This window comes from Chelonia mydas, chromosome 1 (assembly GCF_015237465.2).
Source record: "Chelonia mydas isolate rCheMyd1 chromosome 1, rCheMyd1.pri.v2, whole genome shotgun sequence".
In the NCBI taxonomy this organism is placed as follows: Eukaryota; Metazoa; Chordata; order Testudines; family Cheloniidae; genus Chelonia; species Chelonia mydas.
The window spans coordinates 285,297,769-285,323,686 of NC_057849.1; the positions used below are offsets into that span (position 1 = coordinate 285,297,769).

The window sequence follows — 25,918 nt, forward strand, 5'->3', positions numbered from 1 at the left end:
TTTTTTCAGCAAGACAAAAAAGTTGAAAAAAAAATTAGTTTTGAATCAAAACATTTTGTGTGACCCAAAGAATTTGGGTTTGGGTTTTTGTTCTTTTTTACTTTTTGTAAAAATAAAACTGAAGGAAAATTTGAAACAAAAAGTCATTTCAAATTGAAACAATTTGTTTCAAAAATGTCAAAACAAATCTTTTCAACGTTTTCAAGTTTGTTTGTTTTTTCCAGACAGAATAATTTGGTGAATTCCACTGACCTGAATATGCATTTTTTGGCAAACAATTTTTATCCAGTTTTTTTTCCTAGCGCTAATGGAACCATGTATGACACAACAATATGTTAGGCAATATCATCTTTTTTTAAACAGAGCCATTTCATGGAAATTACTAAGCAGGTCAGCCCTCAGCAATTGTAAGGTGTTTAAATTTGATTTAATTTATTTGCCATCTATATTGATTTTAAACAATGTAGTGGAATATAGATTTTTTTAAGATTGATTTTTGTGACACACCAACTACTTTATCATAGCCACATATTTTAAAAATACATTGAAAGGTGTTAAAAAGATATATTTGCTAATGTAATATGAAAATTGTAATTTCCTATGTCCTGTATATCATACACCAAAACATATATAGATCCCAGTCCTGCAAACACTTATGAACATGAATAACCGAGTTCAATGGCACTCCTCTTATGTGTAAAGTTTCACATATGCATATATTTTTTCAGGATGAGGTCCATATTTATTAACTATATTTGAACGTTAGTCAAAAAATGTGAAAATCATACACCTTTGGCATAAAAGAACTGTTGCATACTCTCCCACTGTAGAAATTTTAAAATGGAAGAATATTAAGTAAACACACAGTAAAGCCTGTCTTTAGCAGCCACTCTAAAATGAGTGACAAAAACTGTTTATCTATTAGAAGTGGTCTTCAAATAAAAGTGGGCAGAATTGTGCTTTTTTTGAGATACCTCGTGGTGTTTTCATTATATATTAGACAAAAGGAGGCTAATTGTTATATTTAGTGTCAAGGAGAAAAATATTTGAGGAGTTGTATGTTGAATAGTATTTATGTATATGTATGGGTGTGTCTATACGTACTATCTATTTTTATTTATTTACTTTGTATTAGCCTTACATTGTACTCAGGTATTGAACCATCTATTCATGAGCATAAATCAGTTCTTACAGTGTCTGTTAGTGCGGATACAGTTCTGGCATCATCAGAATTTTTATTATTAACTTCCATTCACAGGTGGGCCAGAAAAAAAAATTGTTTCAAGGGGCTTAAAAAGCAATTGTTGTACAAGGTTTGAGCCTGGAAGCAAATTATCTTGACTCATTTTCCAAAAATCATTATGAGCACTTTATGTTAGGCAAACCTTAAAAATACATAAAAGATTAGCAGGTCATTTATTCTTTTTTGTGCTTATGTATCATTAGTAAGACTCTGATACCCTTACTCACAACAAATTGTACCTTACTCCACAAGTGGTCCCCTGAAGCTAATAGCTCATGGAATAAGAGTAAGGAATGTATATAATATTTCAAGGGTTTGCAGGATTGGGCCCATATCCACAATGTGCAGATTTACTTGACAGCTCTCAGCAGCCCCAAATGAGCCATTGTAATATTAATTATGCACTTTTAAGAACAAAAAATAATCAACTGTAAGAACTGCTTACATATGGATTCAATGAGCTTTTTAGTCCCGTTAGTAAACAGTGTTCTCTAACAAGTAGGGGTTATCAAGAGCTGTGCGTCAATGATTTCAGTTTGCTGACTTGGTTTGTGTACAGCCTCTGGATTTTAGTTCGAGTTTTGAGTTCAAACAAAGTTGGAAACTCAAAGCCAAACTCAGCTGCAATTGCCTAGCTTTGGCTGGACACTAAGGGGAAAAAACGCTTTTGCCTGGTTTCCCGGCCAAAATCATAATTTGATCCAAGTTTGTTGGAAACATTTTTGAAAAAAGTTCATAGATGTTTCAGTGACCACAGCCTGTGTTTCCTGTTTGCAATGATATGTGATAGCAGGTGTAGATTCTGATTTTGTCATAGCAGTAACGTTGAAGGGGCCATTGCATTATTGGTTCCCATAGATTTCAGGGATTTTTATTTCCCTTTTCTGGTTTCAATAGTAATATTACAGTAGTACATAGCCCAGGGCAGTGAGCCTTCCAGCCCAGGTTGACAGACTCAAGCTCACAGGGCTCATGATACCACTCTAAAACTCGCTCTGCAGGCGCTGTGCGTCAGGCTGGAGATCAGACTCTGAAGCCTAGGGGGAGGGGAGTGGGTTTTCAGAGTCTGAGCCACAGCTTCAAAGCACCACGTCTACACAGCTATTTTTGGTGCGATAGCATGAGCCTCACAAGCCAGAGTCTGTTGATCTTGCCTGGGAGGCTCGATTCAGCGGACTGTGTAGACAGATCCTTACAGACTAGGGTGACCACCTTTTCAAAAAGCAAAAGCAGGACACATGCAGAAACCCCGGTCCCGTCCTCTTCCCCCAAACTCCCAAACCCTAACCCCTCCCCCGGCCAGGTCAAAAGCCAGAGCCAGGCTGTGGTAAGACCTGCCCAGGCCGCTGTGGGGAGCCCTGGATCTTCCACCTCCCCTGAGTAGGGTGATGGGGTACCTGAGAGCAGCCCCCAGCCCATATCTCCACCCCTCGAGGCACGTCGCCCAGGACAAGTGGAGGGTCCAGGACTCCCCACCAGCAGCCTGTGCTCCCTGGGCAGCTCTTACTAGTGCCTGGCTCCAGCTTCTGACCTGGCCAGGTAGTGGGGACTTGGGCAGGTGAAAGGAAGGGCAGGGAGTGGGGCCTTGTGATGAGCTGGGGCTAAGGCCCACCTCAGCCTCCCACACCGGGAAGAGTCTGGTGCTGTCCCTGAGCCTTGGGAAGGCACGGAGCAGCACTGCAGGTAATCTGGGACAAATGCTGTCCCAGAGTCATTCAACCCAGGACTGGGACATGAACTCTGCATTTCGGAACTGTCCCACCCAATTTGAGATGGGCGATCCCCTATTAGAGATCCCAACTGGGGTCAGGGCCTCGTATTTTGGCATGGTACAAACACAGGTTGATCAGTAGCTGCACCGAATAGTTTACTATTTAAATAGGTAAGACAAACAATAGATCAGGTACTGAGGCGCAGAGACCGCCTATGTGATCTGCCTAAAATCCCAGAAGAAATCTGCAGCAGACCCAGAAAGTGAGCCCAGATCTCCAGAGTCCCAGGCCAGTATCTTAACCACAGGATAGTCTTCCTCTCTGGAATATTAAATGAGTGTAAAAAAATCAAAGGAAATTCACACATGATGATTACAAATACAAATTATTAATCATTTAATTTTATTTTAAAATAGACTAAAAGCAGAATTTCAGCCTCAGCATTGAACTTACCATCTGTATCTTTTTATGCACTCTGATGCACCCTTTAGGTTCCAAACATGCTCTCCAACCTTAACACTAAAAGGGTCCTAGAGCAGTTTTTAAACTAAGGGCTGGGGAAAAACCAACAGGTGCAGAGGAGCACGTGGTTCGGACATCCCTTAGGGGATCTATTAATAGAGAATATGTCCTAGTGAGGACGATAGGATGGAAAATGATAAAATACAGGCAGTGTCTGATCAGAAACAATCAAACAAAAAAAGAGTCCCATTCAATTACATCGTGTAATGGCAGACAGCTAAAAGGAGACAAGTTTTTAAAGTGCTTATATACCAATGCTAGAAGTCTAAATAATAAAATGGGTGAACTAGAGTGCCTTGAATTAAATGAGGATATTGATATAATAGGCATCACAGAAACTTGGTGGAATGAGGATAACCAATGGGATACAGTAATACCAGAGTACAAAATATATCAGAAGGACAGAACAGGTCGTGCTGCTGTGGGAGTGGCATTATATGTGAAAGAAAGCATAGAATCAAATGAAGTAAAATTCGGAAATTAATCAAATTGTACCATAAAATCTCTATGGATAGAAATTCCATGCTCTAATAATAAGAATATAGAGGTAGGGATATATTACCGACCACCTGACCAGAATGATAATAGTGACTGTGAAATGCTCAGGCAGATTAGAGAGGCTATTAAAATAAAAAACTCAATAATAATAATGGGGGATTTCAATTATCCCCATATTGACTGGGTACATGTCATCTCAGGATGGGATGCAGAGATAAAGTTTCTTGACACCTTAAATGACTGCTTCTTGGAGCAGCTGATCCTGGAACCCACCAGAGGAGAGGCAATTCTTGATTTAGTCCTAAGTGGAGCACAGGATCTGGTCCGATATAATGAATATAGCTGGACCACTTGGTAATAGTGACCATAATATAATTAAATTTAACATCCCTATGGTGGGGAAAACACCACAGTGGCCCAACACTGTAGCATTTAATTTCAGAAAGGGAAACTACACACAAATTAGGAGGTTAGTCATGCATCCGACTATTCACCCACATAAGCTCATGCTCCAATACGTCTGTTAGTCTATAAGGTGCCCCAGGACTCTTTGCCGCTTTTACAGATCCAGACTAACACGGCTACCCCTCTGATACTAGAAATTAAAGGGTACAGTGTCAAAAGTGAAAGCTCTGCAAGCTGCGTGAAAACTTTTTAAAGACACTATAATAGAGGCTCAACTTAAATGTATACCCCCAAATTAGTAAGAGAACCAAAAAAGAGCCACCGTGGCTAAACAACAAAGTTAAAAGAACAGTGAGGGGCAAAAAGGCATCCTTTAAACAGTGGAAGTTAAATCCTAGTGAAGAAAATAGAAAGGAGCATAAACACTGGCAAATGAAATGTAAAAATACAATTAGGAAGGCCAAAGAAGAATTTGAAGAACAGTTAGCCAAAGACTCAAAAAGTAATAGCAAATTTTTTTGAAGTACATCAGAAGCAGGAAGCCTGCTAAACAGCCACTGGGGCCACTGGACAATTGAGGTGCTAAAGGAGCACTCAAGGACAATAAGGCCATTGCGGAGAAACTAAATGAATTCTTTGCATCGGTCTTCACGGCTGAGGATATGAGGGAGATTCCCAAACCTGAGCCATTCTTTTTGAGTGACAAATCTGAGGAACTGTCCCAGATTGAGGTATCATTAGAGGAGGTTTTGGAACAAATTGATAAATTAAACATCAATAAGTCACCAGGACCAGATGGTATTCACCTAAGAGTTCTGAAGGAACTCAAATGTGAAATTGCAGAACTACTAACTATAGTCTGTAACCTATCATTTAAATCCGCTTCTGTACCAGATGACTGGAGGATAGCTAATGTGATGCCAATTTTTAAAATGGGCTCCAGAGGTGAGTCTGGCAATTACAGGCCTATAAGCCTGACCTCAATACTGGGAAAACTGGTTGAAACTATAATAAAGAACAATCTTGTCAGACATATAGATGAACATAATTTGTTGAGGAAGAGTCAACATGGTTTTTGTAAAGGGAAATCATGCCTCACCAATCTACTAGAATTCTTTGAGGGGGTCAACGAGCATGTGGACCAAGGGGATCCAGTGGATATAGTGTACTTAGATTTTCAGAAAGCCTTTGCCAAGGTCCCTCACCAAAGGCTCTTACCCAAAGTAAGCTGCCATGGGATAAGAGGGAAGGTGCTCTCATGGACTGGTAACTGGTTAAAAGATAGGAAACAAAGGGTAGGTATAAATGGTCAGTTTTCAGAATGGAGGGAGTTAAAAAGTGGTGTCCCCAAGGGATCTGTTCTGGGACCAGTCCTATTCAACATTTTCATAAATGATCTGGAAAAAGGGGTAAACGGTGAGGTGGCAAAATTTGCAGATGATACAAAATTACTAAAGATAGTAAAGACACAAGTAGACTGCGAAGAGCTACAAAAGGTTCTCTCAAAACTGGGTGTCTGGGCAACAAAATGGCAGATGAAATTTAATGTTGATAAATGCAAAATATTGCACTTTGGAAGGCATAATCCCAACTATACATATACAATGATGGGGTCTAAATTAGCTGTTACCACTCAAGAAAGATATCTTGGAGGCACTGTGGATAGTTTTCTGAAAACATCCACTCAATGTGCAGCGGCAGTAAAAAAAGCTAACAGAATGCTGGGAATAATTAAGAAAGGGATAGAAAATAGGACAGAAAATATCATGTTGCCACTATATAAATCCATGATATGCCCACATCTTGAAAACTCAGTGCAGATGTGGTCGCCCAATCTCAAAAAAAGATATATTGGAATTGAAAAAGGTTCAGAAAAGGGCAACAAAAATGATGAGGGATATGGAACGGCTTCCATAAGAGGAGAGATTAATAAGACTGGGACTTTTCAGCTTGGAAAAGAGATGGCTAAGGGGAGATATGATTGAGGTCTATAAAATCATGACTGGTGTAGAGAAAGTAGATAAGGAAGTGTTGTTTACTACTTCTCATAACACAAGAACTCAGGGTCACCAAATGAAATTAATAGGCAGCAGGTTTAAAACAAATAAAAGAAAGTATTTCTTCACACAACGCACAGTCAACCTGTGGAACTCCTTGCCAGAGGATGTTGTGAAGGCCAAGACCATAACAGGGTTAAAAAAGAACTAGATAAATTCATGGAGGAAGGTCCACCAATGGCTATTAGCCAGGGTGGGCAGGAATGGTGTCCCTAGCCTCTATTTGCCAGAAGCTGGGAATGAGCGACAGGGGATGGATCACTTGATGATTACCTGTTCTGTTCATTCCCTCTGGGCACGTGGCACTGCTCACTGTCGAAAGACAGGATACTGGGCTAGATGGACCTTTGGTCTGACCCAGTATGGCCGTTCTTATGTTCTTAGTTCAGAATACAGAGTGTGTAGGGACTCTCACTGTGCAGGGATCTCAATAGCTACATAAAAAAGAATATACTAAGCATGAAGTTTCAAAAATAGAGCTAAATTTCCTTGTCGAGCAAAATTCAGAAAAAGCAATATTACAATAGCGTGGTGTTTTCATGTTTTCTTTTTGCAGATCCCATCAGTATGTTTGCTAAAATAATCTAGCAATCGGGAGGCCCAATGATTTCATTGGGACTCTGCACAGGCCTAAGGGTCTCCAATGAATCCAAAGGCAAGATAGGGCCCTAGATATTAACCTCATCAAAATTCTTTGGTGACAGACATCCCCAATCAGTTTTAGAATATAAGATTAATCTAAGATTGATTTATATATAAAATAATTATTAAAAGAGGGGCTGGTAGAATCACCTACTTTTAAAATTACCTGACACTTCCCATTATAAGACCCTGCTTTTAATTGCTTATAACTTTGTCATTCTTTAACCAATTGGGCTGAAATTCTCCATGCCAGGTGTCTGCCTTTTTTGGGAGAACTCCAGCCAGGACAATTCAACTGGTTCCAAGAACAATGCTAGGGGAAGATACAGTGTTTTACTCATGTTAAAAAAATCTGGCAATTTTTTGCTTTGAAAACCTCTAGCGTCCCCATGATTTGGAACAGGGACTTGAAATTTGGCCAGGGGTGGCCTTTGTGTCAGGATTTGCCTTTGGCCATCTCCACGAAAATCTGCCTATATCTGGCCAAATTATAAGCCTTTGAAAAATCACATATGCTCAGTAGAGATTTCTGCCTCTAGTGCTGGTCCACATAGATGATGACAATCTACTACTACCATCCATTACTCCTTTAGCTCAAATGGCAGAGGTCTGTGTGGTGGATATAAAGGTTCCAACCCTGCTGATGACCCATGTGGGTGTAAATATGATGCCATATGGTGGATTTTTTTTCAGTTTGCTTTTTTAAAAATGTACGAAACTACATACAAAAAACTATGTTAAAAGAACGTTAAGGTTGCAAAGTCAAACATTCAATAGTTAGGAAATGCCCCCTTGTGTTTTTGCATTATGATACAGTCTTTAATTATATGATCACATACTATTTTTTGCACAAGTTAGAGTTGCTCTGGGGAGGAATCAGGGTTGTGTAGTGAAGGAGATTGTCTGTAGTACCCCTGGTTCATTTGTTACAGAAGGGTGGATGATGTGTAGTGAATGAGGCAGTGAATTGCAGGAAGAGAGAGGAGATGGCCTAATAGTTAAGGCAGTTGAATGCTGTCCCAAAAAACTGGATTCTATCCCTGCCTTTGCCACAGCATTCCTGTGTGATGCTGGGCAAGTCACTTAAACCAGACTTTTCACAGGTGGTCAAATAGAATGTGATTATGTAATTCTAGACTGTGGCCATTATTTCCTAGACTACAGACATCAGCCAGCATAGCTATATCAGCCAGGTCCCAGGATATGATAAAGTGTGATTTGTGACCAGCATAGCTGTACTACAAAAACGCCTGGTGTGTAGACAGTAATAGCAGCAAAACTGAGCTTTTACCTGTGTAGTTTTTTGGGGGGAGAACGGGGGCTGAAATAAGCTATTCTGACAAAAGCACAGTTTTGATGATATAAGCTGCCTCCACACTAGGATATAGTGGTATAGCTGGTATAGCTATACCAGCAAAAAGAAAAGGAGGACTTGTAGCACCTTAGAGACTAACACATTTATTTGAGCATAAGCTTTCGTGAGCTACATTTTATGCTCAAATAAATATGTTAGTCTCTAAGATGCCACAAGAACTCCTTTTCTTTTTACCGATACAGACTAACACAGCTGCTACTCTTATACCAGCAAAGTGTTCCAAGTGTAGGCCTGGCCTCAATCTTAATGCGTATGCACAATGGGACTAAATTAAGGTTGCATAGGCAACCTTAATATGGCATTTCCTAACTCTTGGCTGCTTGCTTTTGCATCGTTCTTTTAATTTAGTTTTTGTGTGTGCAATTTATGAGTGTATGTTATGTATATTTTAGGTACATACAAAATGGTCTGTGTAGTATATCTATCAATCTACATATGTATATAAATAGTATATATGTGTGTGTGCTTTATTACAGCTCCATCCAGTAGAAAACCAGGGGACCCCCTTGTTATTTCTGATATCAAGAAAGGAAGTGTTGCTCACAGGTGAGATCTTTCAAACTTTCAGGGAAAATCTGTTGCCTTCAGCTTGTGCCCCATGTAACTTCTGTGCACATAGAAACTCTCTTACAAGAGTTCTGTGGTCTGTCAAGTTTCCAAATCAATTGAATCATTTTACTGGAAGAATAAATAATATATTTTCAATCTCCATTAATTAAAACTAATGATTGTCATCCAAAACCAAGATGAAAAAGATGTATTAATTTTTTTTCAAAGTAATTAAAATCCATTTGAATGGTACATGAGAGTTAACACTAATTTAAAAAGCATATTTATATGTTACTAATTAATCATGTAATGTTCATTTGTTTACAGAACTGGAACGCTAGAACTTGGTGATAAACTGCTTGCCATAGATAACATTCGACTGGACAACTGCTCCATGGAAGATGCTGTTCAGATCCTTCAACACTGTGAGGACCTTGTAAAACTAAAAATCCGCAAAGATGAAGATAACTCCGGTATGAATGGTGACGTAGTTACATGCACTTTCATGTCTTTTAGAGCATAGGATTATTATTCTGTGTGTAGAGTACAGTTAGAAAATGTGTTAAATTTGACATATTTATTAATGTCAGTTAAAGATGTTCAGAATAAAAGTAAACACAGGACTTTATGCAGTCTAAAATTGTCTCCATGGCTATATTACTTATAGGGGTTTTGCAGTAGTAGAAGTTACTCTGTATTCCAAGGAGATATTTAACCCCTCAGATGTAGACACATCATGTTGATTTTGCCCTTATGTGACCATGTGAGTCTTCCCTGTTTCAAGGACATAAAACAGAATCATGATTTAGGGTCTGTTTCTGCAAGATGCTCTGGTCCAGATCCACAAAGGTTCTTAGGAACCTAAATCCAGGTTTTAGGCACTGCTGTGATCCACAAATCTCCCACTTGGCTGTCACCAAACACTGTAGGTGTCTAAACTTGGCACTGAAATGTTCAGCATAACAGATCTCTAGATTCCTATGTTTTTGCCTCTGGACATGCACACTGCTGCCTCACTCTAGGCACCTAGATGCCTACCTCTCACCTAAGGCCCAGAGCGACCCATGAACCAGGAGAAGATAGGTGAAGCAGTACCTGGCTCACCTATGGGATTCAGAAACTGCCTACCAGATTGAGTCCCATTCAAAGTTTGTCTGGAGGAGGAGGTGGTAGAGCAGGAGGTGCCTAATGTATGACTTTTAGTCCAGTGGTTAGAGCACTCACCTGCAATGTGGGAAATCCAGGTTCAATTCCCCCTCTGCCTCAGGGGGAGACGCATCTCTCACCTGTCAGGAGAGTGTCATTTGACAGTCATTAACTACTTAATCCCACGTCAGACTATCTCATAGCCCAGTGGTTAGAGCATCCTCCTGAGAGGTGGGAGACCCCAGTTCCAAACCCATTCTGCTCTAGGCAGAGGGGGGAGTTCAACCTGAGCAGAGGAGTTCTCTAACCACTGGGATAAAAGTTACAAGGCAGGTGGTGGCGGTGCTACCATCACCACCTCATGCTCCTCTTCTTCCCCCCATTTGTGTGGAGTGAGGTAGGCACCTAACTCATCCTCACAAGAAATTACTTAGGTGCCTAAACCACCTGACTCCAACTGTGGAACACTAGCTTCCTCCCTGCAGCCTGGACTTAGGTGCCAACCCCAGGAGATAAGAGGGTTTAGGACACACCCCTTTCCTTGGCATCTCCTGCTGGCTAGCTTAGTTGACTCCCCACCAAGCATGCTGGCTCTTGTGGAGCATGTTCATAGGTACCTATCTCTGCCCATGCGTTGTATAGTGAGCCTAGGTGCCTAACTTGGCTTTGTGGATCAAAGTGTTGTTCCGGTGAGTTTGTAGGTGCCTAAAAGATAGGTATTGCAACGCTTGACATCATGACACAATGCCTTAGTGCCTTTGATGATCGGCCCTGTGACCCTGATCCAGCAAAGTACTTAAGCCCATGCCTAACTTTAAGCACGTGAATTTGACTTAAGCAGGCCTACTCACACACTTATAGTTAAGCCTGTACTTAAGTACTTTGCTGGATTGGGAACAGAGTGCTTAGCAAAGTGAAGGATCAGCCCCTAAGGGAGAATTGGGGCAAACACCATTTTGCACACTATGTCAATGACTACATCCAGTCCATAAAACAGCAAACTTCCCAAATCATATGTTCATGGAAGCAAAACCCTATCTTGTTGAGAACAGAGTGAGTTCTGCTAGGCTTTTTAATGCCAAAGCAGGTCAGTCCAAATGTAGTTATTAATTATTTGTATTTTGGTAGCACCCAGGGGAGCTGCAGTCCTGGACCCCATTATGCTAGGTACTGTACAAACACCTAACAAAAACAAGGTCCCTGTTCCAACAGCTTGCAATCTAAGTAGCTACATCTAAATTATATGTTATAACTGACTGAACTAGCTCCCCACACACTATAATGTTCTTGTTCTGGAGCTGAATGCCAGCAAGGAAGTTCTTAAATTCTTTTCTACTGCTGAAAACAGCGAAGAAATGACTTCTGGTCTGATCAGTAGTAATGAGGGGCAAACCCAGCAGCATCTGCAGAAATTGGCTTTTGAAAAGTAACTTTGGATCCAGCCAGCCAAATGATCACAAAAACTGAATTCTGTCCTACAATATATGGTGATTAGGCTCATAGGGATGAGGATGTGGAATTGGTTAAACATACTCAGTACATCCTCAGACATCCTAATGTGGGAGAGGGAGGGACTGGCACGGCCAATTCATGTCAGATAGTTATAGAAATAAAGGATCATGTGGCCCAAAGAGATGCCTACCTGACACCTCTTTTACAGAGCTCAGTGAAACAGCTAATGGAAGAAAAGCAGGAAACTGCAGCCACTGTAGGCAGGTGATTAGGGGAAGGAGTTTCCATTCAACAATGGAAAGTGTGAGAACCCCCGCCCCCGGCACAAGTAACTTGTGTTTTTTAGAGGTCAGAAACTAGAGCAGGTTAGAAATTTTTTGACAAAATGTTTTTTCCTTCAGAAAATGCCGCTTCATTGACACTAAAACTGTTTACTGAAATGTATCATTTTTGACAAAACTTCCTTTGAGGAGATTTCTTGTGTCCAGGGTGGAATTTCTGGTCACAACAAAAGGGGCAGGGACACACCAGAATAACCGGTATTACAATGGGCAAGCCCCTGCACTGCCTGATTCAGCGCAGGAACTTGAATCTGGGCCTCTCACATCCCAGATGGGTGCTCTAACCACCAGACTTTTCTGGGGTGGGTCAGTCTCTGTCTCTCACCGCTCTCTGGTAAGGTCTCTGTTTTGTCCTGATGCAGAATGGGAAACAATTTTGAAATCTCAAAAATGTTCACCAGACTGGAAGACTGTTTCCCACCCTGTTCTATTTACAACAGCACTGGATCCTGTCTCCTACCTTCCTCCTATCTGTTCTCCTAGTTTCCCTCCCCAGTCAAAAGTGTAGATTACTAGCAGCCTGTGCAATACCAATATGGGATGCAATTGGAATCTAAAATAAGAAATACCAGAAGGGCAGGAGTTAATTTTACATGTTCCCCTCTCAACTCTAAACATCTCTGCAACTCTCAGGTGTGGTGTTGTCCCAGAGCAAACCTAGGAATTTTGCTATTGATTTCACTTTAGCCAAGATTTTACCCTAGGTCTGCTCAGAAGCAGCATATGTGGCCTTTTGGGAGTTGTGCACCCTGGTAGATAGTGTATATTTTAGTCTGAATAGGACCCTTACTTACTAAGTTACTTTTGCAAATGAATGTTTCTTAATTTTATGACTAAATTAATATGATACCTAGAATATAATCAAGAATCATTTATTTTATCTACAAATTAAATTGTCTTCTTGCATGACTAACAACTATGATTAGTATGTTTTAATTATCTATTATCTACTCTGTGTAACCAAATATATTCAAATTTTGGAACAAAGACAGATTGTAGACATAGTGAATATAATTTTCTATGCAGATTTTACTAAAAAAAATTGAATGAGTTCCAGTCTGTATATGTTGTGATTAGCAATTTTAAAAAGCAACTTTCAATCAATATCCCAAGAAATCAAAAAGGAACATTATGAAAAATGGAGGCAAAAAGTAAAACAAAACAAAATACCCACCTTAATTGAAATGAATTTTAACTGAGCATATTACTTATACCAAGGGTAGGCAACCTATAGCACGCGTGCCAAAGGCGGCATGCGAGCTGATTTTCAGTAGCACTCTCACTGTCCAGGTCCTGGCCACCGGTCCGGGGGGTTCTGCATTTTAATTTAATTTTAAATGAAGCTTCTTAAACATTTTAAAAACCTTATTTACTTTACATACAACAATAGTTTAGTTATATATTATAGACTTATAGAAAGAGACCTTCTAAAAACGTTAAAATGTATTACTGACATGCGAAACCTTAAATTAGAGTGAATAAATGACGACTTGGCACACCACTTCTGAAAGGTTGCCGACCCCTGACTTATACATATTTAATTATTTTCTCTCAACTAGGGCTGCATGGAACAGCAATGTTTCTTTAAACTCAATAAAATTGATCATTAATTGGAAGTTCCCTAAGAGAAATGAAGCTTGATGTTTATAGATGAGTAGTCATAGAGCACTCTAAAACAGTTTCTATACCACAGTAAGAAGAAAAGGAGTACTTGTGGCACCTTAGAGACTAACCAATTTATTTGAGCATGAGCTTTCGTGAGCTACAGCTCACTTCATCGGATGCATACTGTAGAAATTGCAGAATATCATTATTATATACACAGACACCATGAAACAATATCTCCTCCCACCCCACTCTCCTGCTGGTAATAGCTTATCTAAAGTGATCATCAAGTTGGGCCATTTCCAGCACAAATCCAGGTTTTCTCACCCTCCGCCCCCCCACAGACAAACTCACTCTCTTGCTGGTAATAGCCCATCCAAAGTGACCACTCTTTTCACAATGTGTATGATAATCAAGGTGGGCCATTTCCTGCAGAAATCCAGGTTCTCTCACCCTCTCACCCCCCTCCAAAAACCACACACACAAACTCACTCTCCTGCTGGTAATAGCCTATCCAAAGTGACCTCTCTCCTTACAACATGCATGAAAATCAAGGTGGGCCATTTCCAGCACAAATCCAGGTTTTCTCACACACACCCCCCCCCACACACACACAAACTCACTCTCCTGCTGGCAATAGCTCATCCAAACTGACCACAGTGTAACACACAGAGCTTGTCTATATGGGAACTTCCAGAAAAAGTAGTCTGAATGAACTAAACATGTTAATTTGAAGTGGATTAGTTAAACCTCATTAAATCCCTGTGCTGATGCTGTTATTCAGAATTAAAGTGGCCTTACTTCAATTTAACTTAATTCATTTTGGAAGTGAACTAAACTAAACCAAAGTTGGAATTGGAAGGCCTCTTTAATTCTGAATGAGGTTGTTCATAGAGGATTTTAATGCGGTTTAACTCATCCACTTCAAATTCAGACTTTTGTTCATTCAGATTAACTTTCCTGGATGTCGCTGCATAGACAAGCTCTAAGATTTTTAATGATTATTTTTAAATTCTTCTGTTGCTCCATCCTTCATTTCTGTGTTGTTGTTGGGTTGTTTTTCTCTTCTTCTTCCCTGTAAGGTTCTTTTTAATCATCTATTTTTGCAAATTATTTTTACCATCTTTCTTCCCCCTAGAATTTTTCTCCTTCCAATTTGCATTTTCTTTCTCTTTCATTTGGTTACTTTTTCTTTTTATGCATTATTATACCTTCAGCTTGGTTTTATTTAAACCTTTCACCCTTCTGTTTGTCTTTATCCTGCCTTTTTTCCTACCCCTTACTTCTTCAAGCAAAACAAAATGCCTGCCTTCTGCCACTCTCTTCAAAGCCAACCCAAGTGGTGAGGTCACTAGTGAAGTGATCCATGCTAATAGGGCTCTGCAGTTGTGTTTCTGCTTTACACTCCAGTCTGTATTTAGCAAATATCACTTTGCAGAACAGAGACCAGCACATATAGCAGAGATAGTGCAGCATTAAGGGACTACAGTACTTGTATCAAATGCAAAATCAAAGAATTGTTACAAGTTGCATCAGTAGGTGAGAGGCAACAAGGGGAAATTTCACCAAGCTTAAGGAAATCCTAATATGTTTAGATCTAATATGATTCAGCCTCTTTACCATGGGGTCACAGACGCACTTGAGCCTAAGAAATTATACTCGTTTTTTCCTGCCAGCTTTTCACCCTGACGTGTATGTCATCACCTCTATTGACCTGAACCTGCAACCCTGAAAAATCTTTACAAATGTAGGTCTTCCATTTGGCAGCAGAAACAGCTATCATTATGAATTCAGGCCAGATACTTTTCATGTTGTTAAATAGTCAGAACTCAAGTTGTCTGAAAGTAACATTAACGATAAGTAATGCTGCAATTTTAAATCTGTTCTGCTATGTCATTAAATGTCTTAAGTAGAGCTGAGCAAAACAAACAGGTAATAGACTGGCCTCCTTTCTTATCATCCCCTAATAGTTGTAAATCTTCTGTAGGAATGCAGACACTGGTTATCATATGAGTAATGTCTGCTTACTCTTACACTGTACCTCCTCATTGATAACTGGACACTACAGTATTTTGTCAACACCCAGTAAATACCAACTGCCGCATTTTCAGTTTGACCCATCATTTGCTAGTTATTTTTTTAACAATATGGTTCATTTTATTAAGTTCCACATTTATGTAGCTCTTTTAAGCCTGAGATCTCTAAGTACTTTGCCAACATTCTGTAAATGAGCAAACAAGCAATGAGTGGAGTCTGCAGTCCTTTCTGTTGTTAAAGTGGCAACAGTTTTGTGCAAACTCATCACATGACCATTGATCACTTCCAGCTGGATCTTGGGTGTTATTTATTTGTCTGTGATGGTGACTTTCTGGAAATCAGGTGGCAGGAAAAATGCATCCAATAGGAAATGTGAGCGGGCCAGAACCCATTTAACAGGTGTCCCAGCTAGGAAGCAAATGTACATGCTAGATATGAAAGGCATATATGCCAGCAGTGATTCTTTGCTGAATACGTTACTAATTCTTCTCTCAACACAAGCCTTTGCTTTGCTTTGATGATATGTGTATTGTTTGTTTAAATGTATAGCAGGAAGCTAGGTAAAAGGGAACTGATGAAGATTCTAGACAGTAGCTTTACAACGAAGCAGAGAGAGACAGAATAGCTTTAAAGAAAATATCATTTCCCTTATTCTAACACAGTGCATTGTACAGTGTTAAAAGAAAGCTACTCTCTCTATGGACCTGTGCCATTGACACATGATATTTCCTTCTTTATTTTAAAAGTCTGTGATTTAAATGAGCAGAACATTTAAAAACTCTAGCCTGTCACGGTTTAGTTTGGTAATGTTTGCTGAATATGCATCTTAAGGGTTATCAGTGCCTACTGAGCCATTTCAAAATGTCATTACCCACAGATCTGAGAATGCATGCCTGACAGGCCAACCACACTAGGTGAATACCAATATCATAAACAAGGGCAAGTGAGCATTTGTTATTTTGGTTTTAGGATAATCTGACTTTTAAGATTCCTCTCACAAATTACAAGCATTACAGTTGATTGCTCTCTTGCTGTGACACCTTTTGGGCAATGTGTAGAGAACTCCATTTTTGGTCACCCACTAAAATTTCCCTCTTCATTCCCTGATTATTGTGTGCTAAGACAAAAAACCAAGATGTCATACAAATGATTTCATGAAAATGACCCTAGTCAATTTATTGTTTAGCTTGATGTCTGTTGATACATAGACACCAGGAATTATTTTTAATTATATCAGTAGTGTAGACTCAAAACATGCCCTTCAAAAACATTGACCTAATATCAGATTTTTCTTTAAAAAATAAATACATAAATAAAGGCTGCTCAACTCAAGGAAATGTTTGGTCAACTAAGACTGCGATGGCCTCAAACTTCTCCCTCCTCACAACTCCTCCCTGTTTTAACCCCCCTACTGTCTACTCCAATTAACAGAAAAATTGTCTTGGTTTTCCCCACAGCAAAGTGTCTCTTCTCTACTAATTAATCCTGAAATTACATTTGTATAGAAAACATACACATGAAGATTTTAAAACTTAGGCATCAAATCCTGGTTCCACTGAAGTGAATGGGAAATCCGTCATTTACTTCAATGGGACTGGCTTTTTGACATAAAAGCAAAATAAATGAGAGATTCTCTTATTTTTGTTTTATGAAATAAACCAGTGGAATAATGAATAAGTATTATATCTGAACTGTAATCCTTTGAGGATGCTCTGTCTGATTTCCAGTCACTTGTCTGAATGTATTATTCTTTTCATTCCTTCTTTCATAAGAAACCAATTGCGTCCTCTTGGCATTTATTGCAGATGAACAGGAGAGTTCTGGAGCAATTATTTACACTGTAGAGCTCAAGCGTTATGGTGGTCCACTTGGGATCACAATTTCTGGTACTGAAGAGCCCTTTGATCCAATAATCATCTCAAGTCTTACTAAAGGCGGACTCGCTGAAAGGTAAATTGGAATCAATTATTACTATGACTTCCATTTACAAAGTTCATTTCTTTATTCATTCACATGGACATGCTAATTTTTTCTTGCTTAGGAATGTGTTCATTCACATGGACACGCTAATTTTTTCTTATTTAGGGAATGTGTTGATTTTCCCAGCATCTATGAAAAAAGATAAACTAACCGTTTCCAATCTTTGTCATTGTTTTATGTTTCCTGTGATTTTGCCAAGCTCAGCAATATTATGGATATTGGATGTTATTGAACCTACAGCATGATTTTCCTAGAGTGATAAGGACTGCTGACCTTGTTGTAAATCACCTAAGAAAGCTCCGCCAGCCAGACTCCTCCATTACATGAAGATTTTATGAACTCCTTTTGAAAAGATGGCAGTGGAATAGCTAAAAGACTCGTGTGTGTGTGTGTGTGTGTGTGTGTGTGTATAAAAATATAAAATGCACATATATGCACCCACAGATTGTGTAGATTCATATATACGGTACATGCATACATACACAGTCTGCATTTGTGTATGTGCTTTTACACATACATGTAGTGGCACCCTTAAAAGCTTGGAAATTACATTAGATAATATTAATTAAGGATGTTAAACATTCCCTACAGTAAGTGCTGTATAGGAAATAATGCAAATATTGAAGTTACCTTATCTATTTATTTCATGGAAATTTGGCATGTGTTTAAGGGTAATTATTATAAATAAGTGTGTGTGTATTATATCCAGAGCAATACAAATTTTATATATATATATACACACACACACACACACACGAGGAATAAATCCACTGAACAAGCCAGTAATACTTATTTTTAATGCAAGTTATAAATTTACTATTTTGTAAGAGCAATATTAATAGTTTATGGAGATATTATTTGTTTGACACTGTTCAAATCCATAACCATCTCATGGATGTTCAGAACCTCTATGAAATGAGTGGGTGAAGTTAGGTCAAGATTTTTAAAAGTGAGTAGTGATTTTGGGTGCCTAACTTGAGATACCTGAACAGAACCTGGGTTTTAGAAAAGTCTGAACATTGACCCTCTGCATATCAGGCCCATTTAAGGTATCCCAAATTGGGCACCCAAAATCTCGAGTCACTTTTCAAAATCTTGGCCGTAGATCCTGATGGGGAGGTGTCCACTACATATAATCATTGCAACTGACGTCTTTGCTGGCCATCTTAAACAGAGAGGCCAAGAACTGAATGAACCAGAAAAGCAAATACATACAAGGGAAATGAACCATGTGCATTGACACATACAATGTATCTTCTCCTCTCTTGAGGTGATTCCTACAGAACAGGCATATTGGTGCGACGACGGGTAGTTGTTCATGCTACCACTGTACTTGCCGTATCTATCCTGTGATTATGAGACTTCAGTTTCCCGTGCTGTTAATGTGGTACTTCTGAAAACATTAAATTTACTTTAAAGTTATTAAAGTATTTTAGGTTTTTTAACAAATGAGCACCACTCAGGCTCCTTAAATGATCAGCTCACCCACATTTTGCCACAGCAAAGGAGACAGAAATCTTCATTGCTGTGCATTATCTCTGCTGCTGGCTCTGCAGCAGAGGTAACTTAATTTATGCATCCTTAGTGGCAAATGTACTGATTAAAAGTAGTTCCAGTAATAATACTTTATATGTTAAATTAAAAGAAACAACTGAAAATACACTCACATGTCTCAAAATATGCTAAGAAATTGGCTTTGCTGTTTTTGCTGTTGATCTTTTCAGTGTTTTATTTCTGATACTTTAGGACAGGTGCAATTCACATAGGAGACCGCATCCTAGCAATAAATAGCAGCAGTCTAAAAGGAAAACCTTTGAGTGAAGCCATACATTTGTTACAGATGGCAGGAGAGACTGTCACCTTGAAAATCAAGAAGCAGACAGATGGTGAGTATGGCTAGAGTCACATTTATCCTCTTGAACCAGTTATTTCTATACCTTAAATATTTGAACATGTATGTACCATGGGACATGTCTTGTCCATAGTGGAAAGAAGGGGAAGTATCTTTTTAGTTTGCAATGAGGCTATAATCACGTTTCTTTTTAAACCCTATTTAGCTGCAAGCCCCAAGAAATTTTCCATCTCTGGTCACTTAAGTGATCTGAGTGATGCTGAAGATGAAACCTCTTCTACACAGAAACCAAGTAAACTCTCGGACATTTATTCTACTACAGTTCCAAGCGTGGACAGCGCAGTAGAATCATGGGATGGTTCTGGTATTGATACCAGCTTTGGAAGCCAAGGTACAAGCAACAGTTTCAACCACTGCTTAACACAGAAGTGATTAGATGTATGAATCACCTTTCCCCACATTAGAAAAAATCCTACCCGCCAACTTTCAACTTTGTACTTCACAGTGTGAACATGTCTCATTACAACCACGCACCTTGGTATCTGGTGTTATTTCTTACACTCAGGTGGCCTTGAGTTCGTTCTTTCATAACATTGTGATGGGTTATGAGGCATTTGTCAATATATTAACAGGCTTGCATTAGCTTTACAAATGTCTGAATGGCCCTATCCATAGTTCATCCACACTAAATGAGTTTGTCCTTCAAGATTAGATTAATACAAGGCACAGAACACATTGAAGATGTTTGTTAATTTGAGCATCTGAGGTCCATTCTCATTGTTTTTTAAGCTCACTACAATGAAGATTTATTGTAAACTGCTGAAGGGGAACACGAGAGATCATTCAGTGATTTGTTACTCTTTTGTTTCTTCCTCATTCCCATGACATTAGACTCAAACTTTTAGCCCTCGAAGTAATCACTGTGTTTAAAGAGATTATTTAATTAAAGAAATAACAGGCTTCTTATTACCTTCAAACTTCTATAGCTATATTTGACTGTTTATTTAATAGTATTTTTAAATAATTCTCTTTAAGTATGTAAGATAAGACGTAAGGTTTTTAGGCTACAGAAAATGTAGGCAGTTCTTTATTTCTCTGAATTACAAAAGAACAAAGAGGCTTCCAAACATCTTCATATGTTTTCTCTGACTGTCTTTTAAATGATTATTTCTGTGCTACCACTGGTGTGCACAGTACGTCTTTACACAGACAGATCCCCTAACCCAAAGAGATTTGCCTTTCTCCCTCTGATTTCATTTAATTGTTCAGTTGTGTCTTCATCTTTACATTTCTGTCAAGGCTTTCTGGGGTGTGGGCACTCAGATCAGACGGTCTGCTGTGTTATACCCCCATACAGAAAATTGGGACAGACCTTGGCCCAGTACATTGCCCTGATAGACTGAAATTCTTTGCTGATTACTTTAACTGCTTATATATAATTAATATATGTCTGGGTCAATGAAGCACCTGTCATTTTCTCTCTGATAATCTTCTTTTCCCGCCTGTCTAATAGTATTAGAGCAAGAAGTAGCTGATGTCACTATTGATTGCTGGGCTTTTTGTATTTAATTTTTAAGTATTTTATGGTCTTATTGTGCATATCCTGGCAGTAACTCTCTGTTGTACAAAAGGGTCTCTCAGCATTAGATCATAACCCCTCTTTTCTGTGTTTTGTGGTTAATTTATGATTATATTTACATTTTCTTTGGCCTAAAATATGATTCTCATACTCGAGCCGAGATATTACATTGACTTCACTGGAGTTACAGAAGGGATGAATTTGACCCGTTTGTATCTTTCCCCTCCCTCTTTCTGCCTCCCCCCCACCCACCACCACTTTGATCTGAATAAATAATTTTATATTTTTTTTTTAGTTTTCTGATCATTTTAAGGGAAGATAGTGCTATGAAAGTTGCTAGATTGACAACGCTGTTTCCTCTTTGAATTGATCTGGAGAGAATCCTCTCTTTACTTACAGAACAGGTTCAGTGCAGGCAGTGACAGTGTAAACTTCCCTACGCTACCCCACCAATGTGCTCAGATTTAATCCTGAAGAAAGATGAGAGCTTAGTTCAGACTCCATCACCAAGAGGCCTTGTCCTCTCTGCTGAGATTGCCAAAAAGGTTCCGGAGATGGATTAAATGAAGGAATCACAACAATTCCCTGATTAGACTTTTCAGTACTAGGAGAATGGTTGTCACCTGTGAAAGGGGGACTCATGTTGCCCCAGTGATTATATCCTTGTCAAAAGGCAGATCAACAACTATATATGATTCACATTCTTAATCTAATAATTGCAAACAAATCTCCTCCATCTGCCTTCAAAAAACCGGCCCACTCTTGCATCAGTATATGTCACGTCTCTTAAACAGCCTGAGTAGTAGGCAGGACTGCAGCAGGGAGGGGGACTGCAGCTCTTTACAGTGAATGGGGCCACTGGGGGGCCCATAGGGCTGAACTGGATCTTGCCCTATGTTCTCTAGGGTTTGGGCCTTGCTTCCTAACCTGTATGTAGTCCCCCACGCTCCCTGATCCAACCCCACCCCCAGCAGGTTGCAGACTGGAGAATTCAGAGAGAGGTACCATGCAGCTCTGACATCTGGGCTGGACCCTCACTCCCCACTACTGCCCTGTCCACAGCCTCCCCTCCCAGTGCACAGCCCTTTACCTCCTGTGTGGTCCCTGTGCGCAGGCAGGTTTGCCAGGCTGCCACCCCAGAAGGAAGTGCTGGGACGGACTGAGCACTGGCTGCAGGTAGGTTTGTGGGGCTGCCACCAGGGAAGGCACATCCCAGCACTTCCTTCCCTGTCTGCAGCCTCACAAACCTGCCTGCAGGTGGGGCCTTTCTTTTAAAAAAAAATCAAATCATGAATAAGTGGCATGCCATTGCCAATATCTAAATCCCATTAACATTGATATTAATGGGAGGGGACTGGTTCCCAGCACAATGTTGACATTAACTGGAAGTTGCTTAATATCAGGATTGCTTTTAGAATCTACTATACCAGACGTTCATCATCACAATTCCTTAGATGCTGTAGGGATGTGTTGGGTCATTGCACAGGGTTCTTCGTATTTGGAATGCAGCCCACATTAAATTAAATAAGAAAAGTTTCACTGAAATAATGTTAAGACATTCCAGCACATACGGGACTGAATTCTCCAGACTGTACAAGCAGCACACAATAAACGTTAAGTGTCTGGAGATGGCCAGTGGAGAAATACCCTTGTGCAAGGAAAATTTTCCACTGGTGTAAATGTGGCAGAGACTGCTCTGCCACCTTCTATGCAAGGCAGTCTTCCCAACCCTTATCAGGAGGGGAGGCCAGGAGTGTGGAAAGGAAAGGAAGGAACCTGGTGGAACGGAGCTGTGCCATATCTGATCTTCCACTGGTTTAAAGTTCTTTGCGGACCTTATTTCAGAGACATATGTGAGGCCTGCCTTTGTGTAGCCCTAACTTGCACTCAGAGCGCAGTTTGTTCCCTGTGCCACCAGTCTCCACTCTCTCCCCACTGAGCTCAGATGCAGTGGAGAATTGGTGCCAGAGTGTTTACTGTAACATCATGCACTGTTCAGAGATCCTTGCCAATCCTGAACATATTACGCTAGATTTAAGAAGGTTGGTCTAATGGTTAAATCACACACCTGGCACTCAGGTTATGTCTACACTGCATTTAGACACCCGGAGCTGGCCCGACCCAGCTGGCTCGGGCTAAGGGGCTGCTTAATTGTGGTGTAGATGTTCGGGCTCAGACTGGAGCCCGGGCTCTAGGACCCTGTGAAGAGGGAGGGTCCCAGAGCTCAGGCTGCAGCCCGAGCAAACATCTACACCACAATTAAACAGCCCCTTAACCCAAGCCCTGTGAGCCCAAGTCAGTTTGCACGGATCAGTCTAATTGCAGTGTAGACATACCCTCAGAAAGCCTGGGTTCTATTCTGACCTCTGCCATAAATTTCTTATGTGATCTTTGATAAATCACTTGACCACCAAGCCACTTCACCTTTTTATGCCTTGATTTCCCATATATTTTAAATGGGGATCGTAATACTGATCTACCTCTTAATGGTATTGTGAGGTTAAATTCATTGTTTGTAAAGTACTTTGAGCTTCTGAGCCGGAAGGTGCTTTATTAATGCAAAGCAGTAATAGTAGTAAAATGCAACCGCAGCTATAAATCTGAATGGCTCTGGTTTGGTTGTTTTAAATTGAATCCTTAATGATCTAATTTAAAAATTTAACTTAACCTGCTTAGATATTTATTTTGACTAGATTTTCTATCCAATTGAGCTCTGAGGTTAAAATCATGTTCAGAGGCATGACGGTGCACTATAATAAGCAGGATTTTATGCTGTTCTATTTCAGTCCAGGGAAACAAATAGATTAGTTTGACAGTGTGCTAAAATGCACTGTACTGCTGTCATTTCATTTCCCTTACGGAGAGCAGAATGTTCACCATGCAGCTGTAATTTAGTTTGACAGTAAACTGTACATGCATCACACACATGGCTTCTTACAGACACGCCTCTCATATTTCTGCTTCTGTCAGACCAAAATAATGAAATATTGTAACTGTAAATAGTTCCTGAACCTAAAATAGTTCTAACTTGCAGGATCACAAAGAATGCTCAGCCCAGCCATCAACAGAGACAATAGCTGTCATTATGGCCCAGCTGGTAGCATTCTAGCCTTTTAGGCCAGAAAATTTTTGGATAGGTGCCATTCTTAGAATAAGATCTTTAACTGGGGCGGTCAGTTCTGCTTGTTGCTGTTGACTTCTTACCTGGAAGTTAAAGGTCCCTTGGTAGAAAACTCTACAAAAAAGTGCGGTTAATCCTGAGGTTCAGATCCAACCTTTTTTTCCCCCCTTCAATAAGTCAAGTTATAGTTAGAATGATCAGACATTTTTATAGGGTCTTTCCTCCCAGAAGATTCCAAAGCATTTTCCAGGCTTCATCTAGGTCACAGACTGTATACAGGGAACACTTCCTCCACCAATGAAATGGAACAACAGTTTAATGAGGCACAACAGTACAGCTATCACCTAAGGATAGGAAGTAATGAATTCCTTATTCCAAGTGCAGGGGAGTTTTAAGTGGTGGAAACTCTGGGGGAATTTAGGTAGGCAGACTGTAATTAACCTGAGATAGAATTTGGCCAGGACAGTGAGGTGAGCCCCTCCACTTGTATCAAAACTACCACGAGATCACATTGTATAAGGACTGTACCCCCTGTAGCAGCACAGTGCCCTGTAATGCTATGCTGGAACATTGAGAAGAGTGCCAGCTATTGAATCCCTAATACTGCTTCATATAGCACGTAGGTGTTCTTTTGGGGGGCTCCCTTCCAAGTACCGAGTCCATCCAATCCAGTTTACATTTTGAGATATGAGAGGATCACAGCACAAGCTGGCCAAGTCCCTGTGTGAACTGGAGCTGAATGCATAATGGCTGCCACTTTGACTATCACTAGGATCTGGTTAATTTAAAATGTTTTTAAGGATACCTTAAAATATGAAACATGTAACACCCATAAACCATATACTGGTAATCTTCTTACGTTGCTTCAGGCAGCGCTGCTGTTGACTTTTCACTTTTTTACATTTAAACTCCATTGCCTCTTTTTTTCTGTTTTTCTTGAAAATTCAAGAAAATAAGATACTTATCAAAGATACTAGATGAACAGCCCTGGAGTAGAGGGGCGGGGGGCAGAGACACAATCTAGGACAACTGGCTTCGTTTGTATTGCAGGTATTTAATATCTGGTTTCAGCTGGTTTTCCAGGACCTCTCTTTTTGCTCACAATGAATTGTGAGTACAACTTAGACATCTAAGTATCTAATTGTACCCACAAAAACTTACTAGCGGTTGTGTGCCCACAAATTATGGGTACAAGTTTTTGAACATCTGCCTATTAAATATATGCATTTTCAGTTATTTGAATATCTATAGAGTCCCAAGTATATGATTAATTTTTTAGGTCCCACCTATCAGGCTTCAGGATACAACTTCAATGCATATGAATGGAGGAGTCCTAAGCAAAGAGACAATTTGTCCCCTCCCAGTAGACCACGAAACCACCCTTTTCATGACACAGGACTGAGTGATGATGAATGGGACAGACCAACAGCAAGTGGGTAAGTCACATGCTAGTTGTTATGTGAGATTTACAACTGCAGGAAAATTGCAGTGATTTTTCTTTAAAAAATAAGCACTGATCTTGAATTAAAATACCTTTAATAACCCTTTCTAAGATGCTACTTCATACTGCATGAGATTTAGCTGGGGATTGGTCCTGCTTTGAGCAGGGGGTTGGACTAGATGACCTCCTGAGGTCCCTTCCAACCCTGATATTCTATGATTCTGTAAGGATAGATCGGTGACATTCATGAAAGGCTACAAAGCTGAAAGCAAGGCTTGTAAGTATAATGAGTTTCTGTGCATAAAAGACATAGCATTAGGTGTTAATGTCAAACTAAAAAATCCTTGAGGTGCTTTTCCCT

At 39.8% G+C, this 25,918-nt stretch overlaps 1 protein-coding gene across 13 annotated transcripts in view; it reads left to right on the top strand.

The window, feature by feature from the left end:
* The window catches only part of GRIP1 (glutamate receptor interacting protein 1), a 546,608-nt gene that overhangs the window by 491,578 nt on the left and 29,112 nt on the right, over positions 1 to 25,918 (top strand). For 7 of the 13 annotated variants that reach the window (XM_043548244.1, XM_043548282.1, XM_043548258.1 and 4 more), the window contains 6 exons: positions 8,931 to 9,000; positions 9,331 to 9,476; positions 17,357 to 17,534; positions 19,311 to 19,450; positions 19,622 to 19,807; positions 25,396 to 25,552. In XM_043548244.1, coding sequence (XP_043404179.1) covers positions 8,931 to 9,000; positions 9,331 to 9,476; positions 17,357 to 17,534; positions 19,311 to 19,450; positions 19,622 to 19,807; positions 25,396 to 25,552 — 877 coding nt within the window. The remainder of the gene's footprint in view (positions 1 to 8,930; positions 9,001 to 9,330; positions 9,477 to 17,356; positions 17,535 to 19,310; positions 19,451 to 19,621; positions 19,808 to 25,395; positions 25,553 to 25,918) is intronic. The other 6 variants (XM_043548269.1, XM_043548251.1, XM_043548293.1 and 3 more) reach the window with 1 other exon arrangement.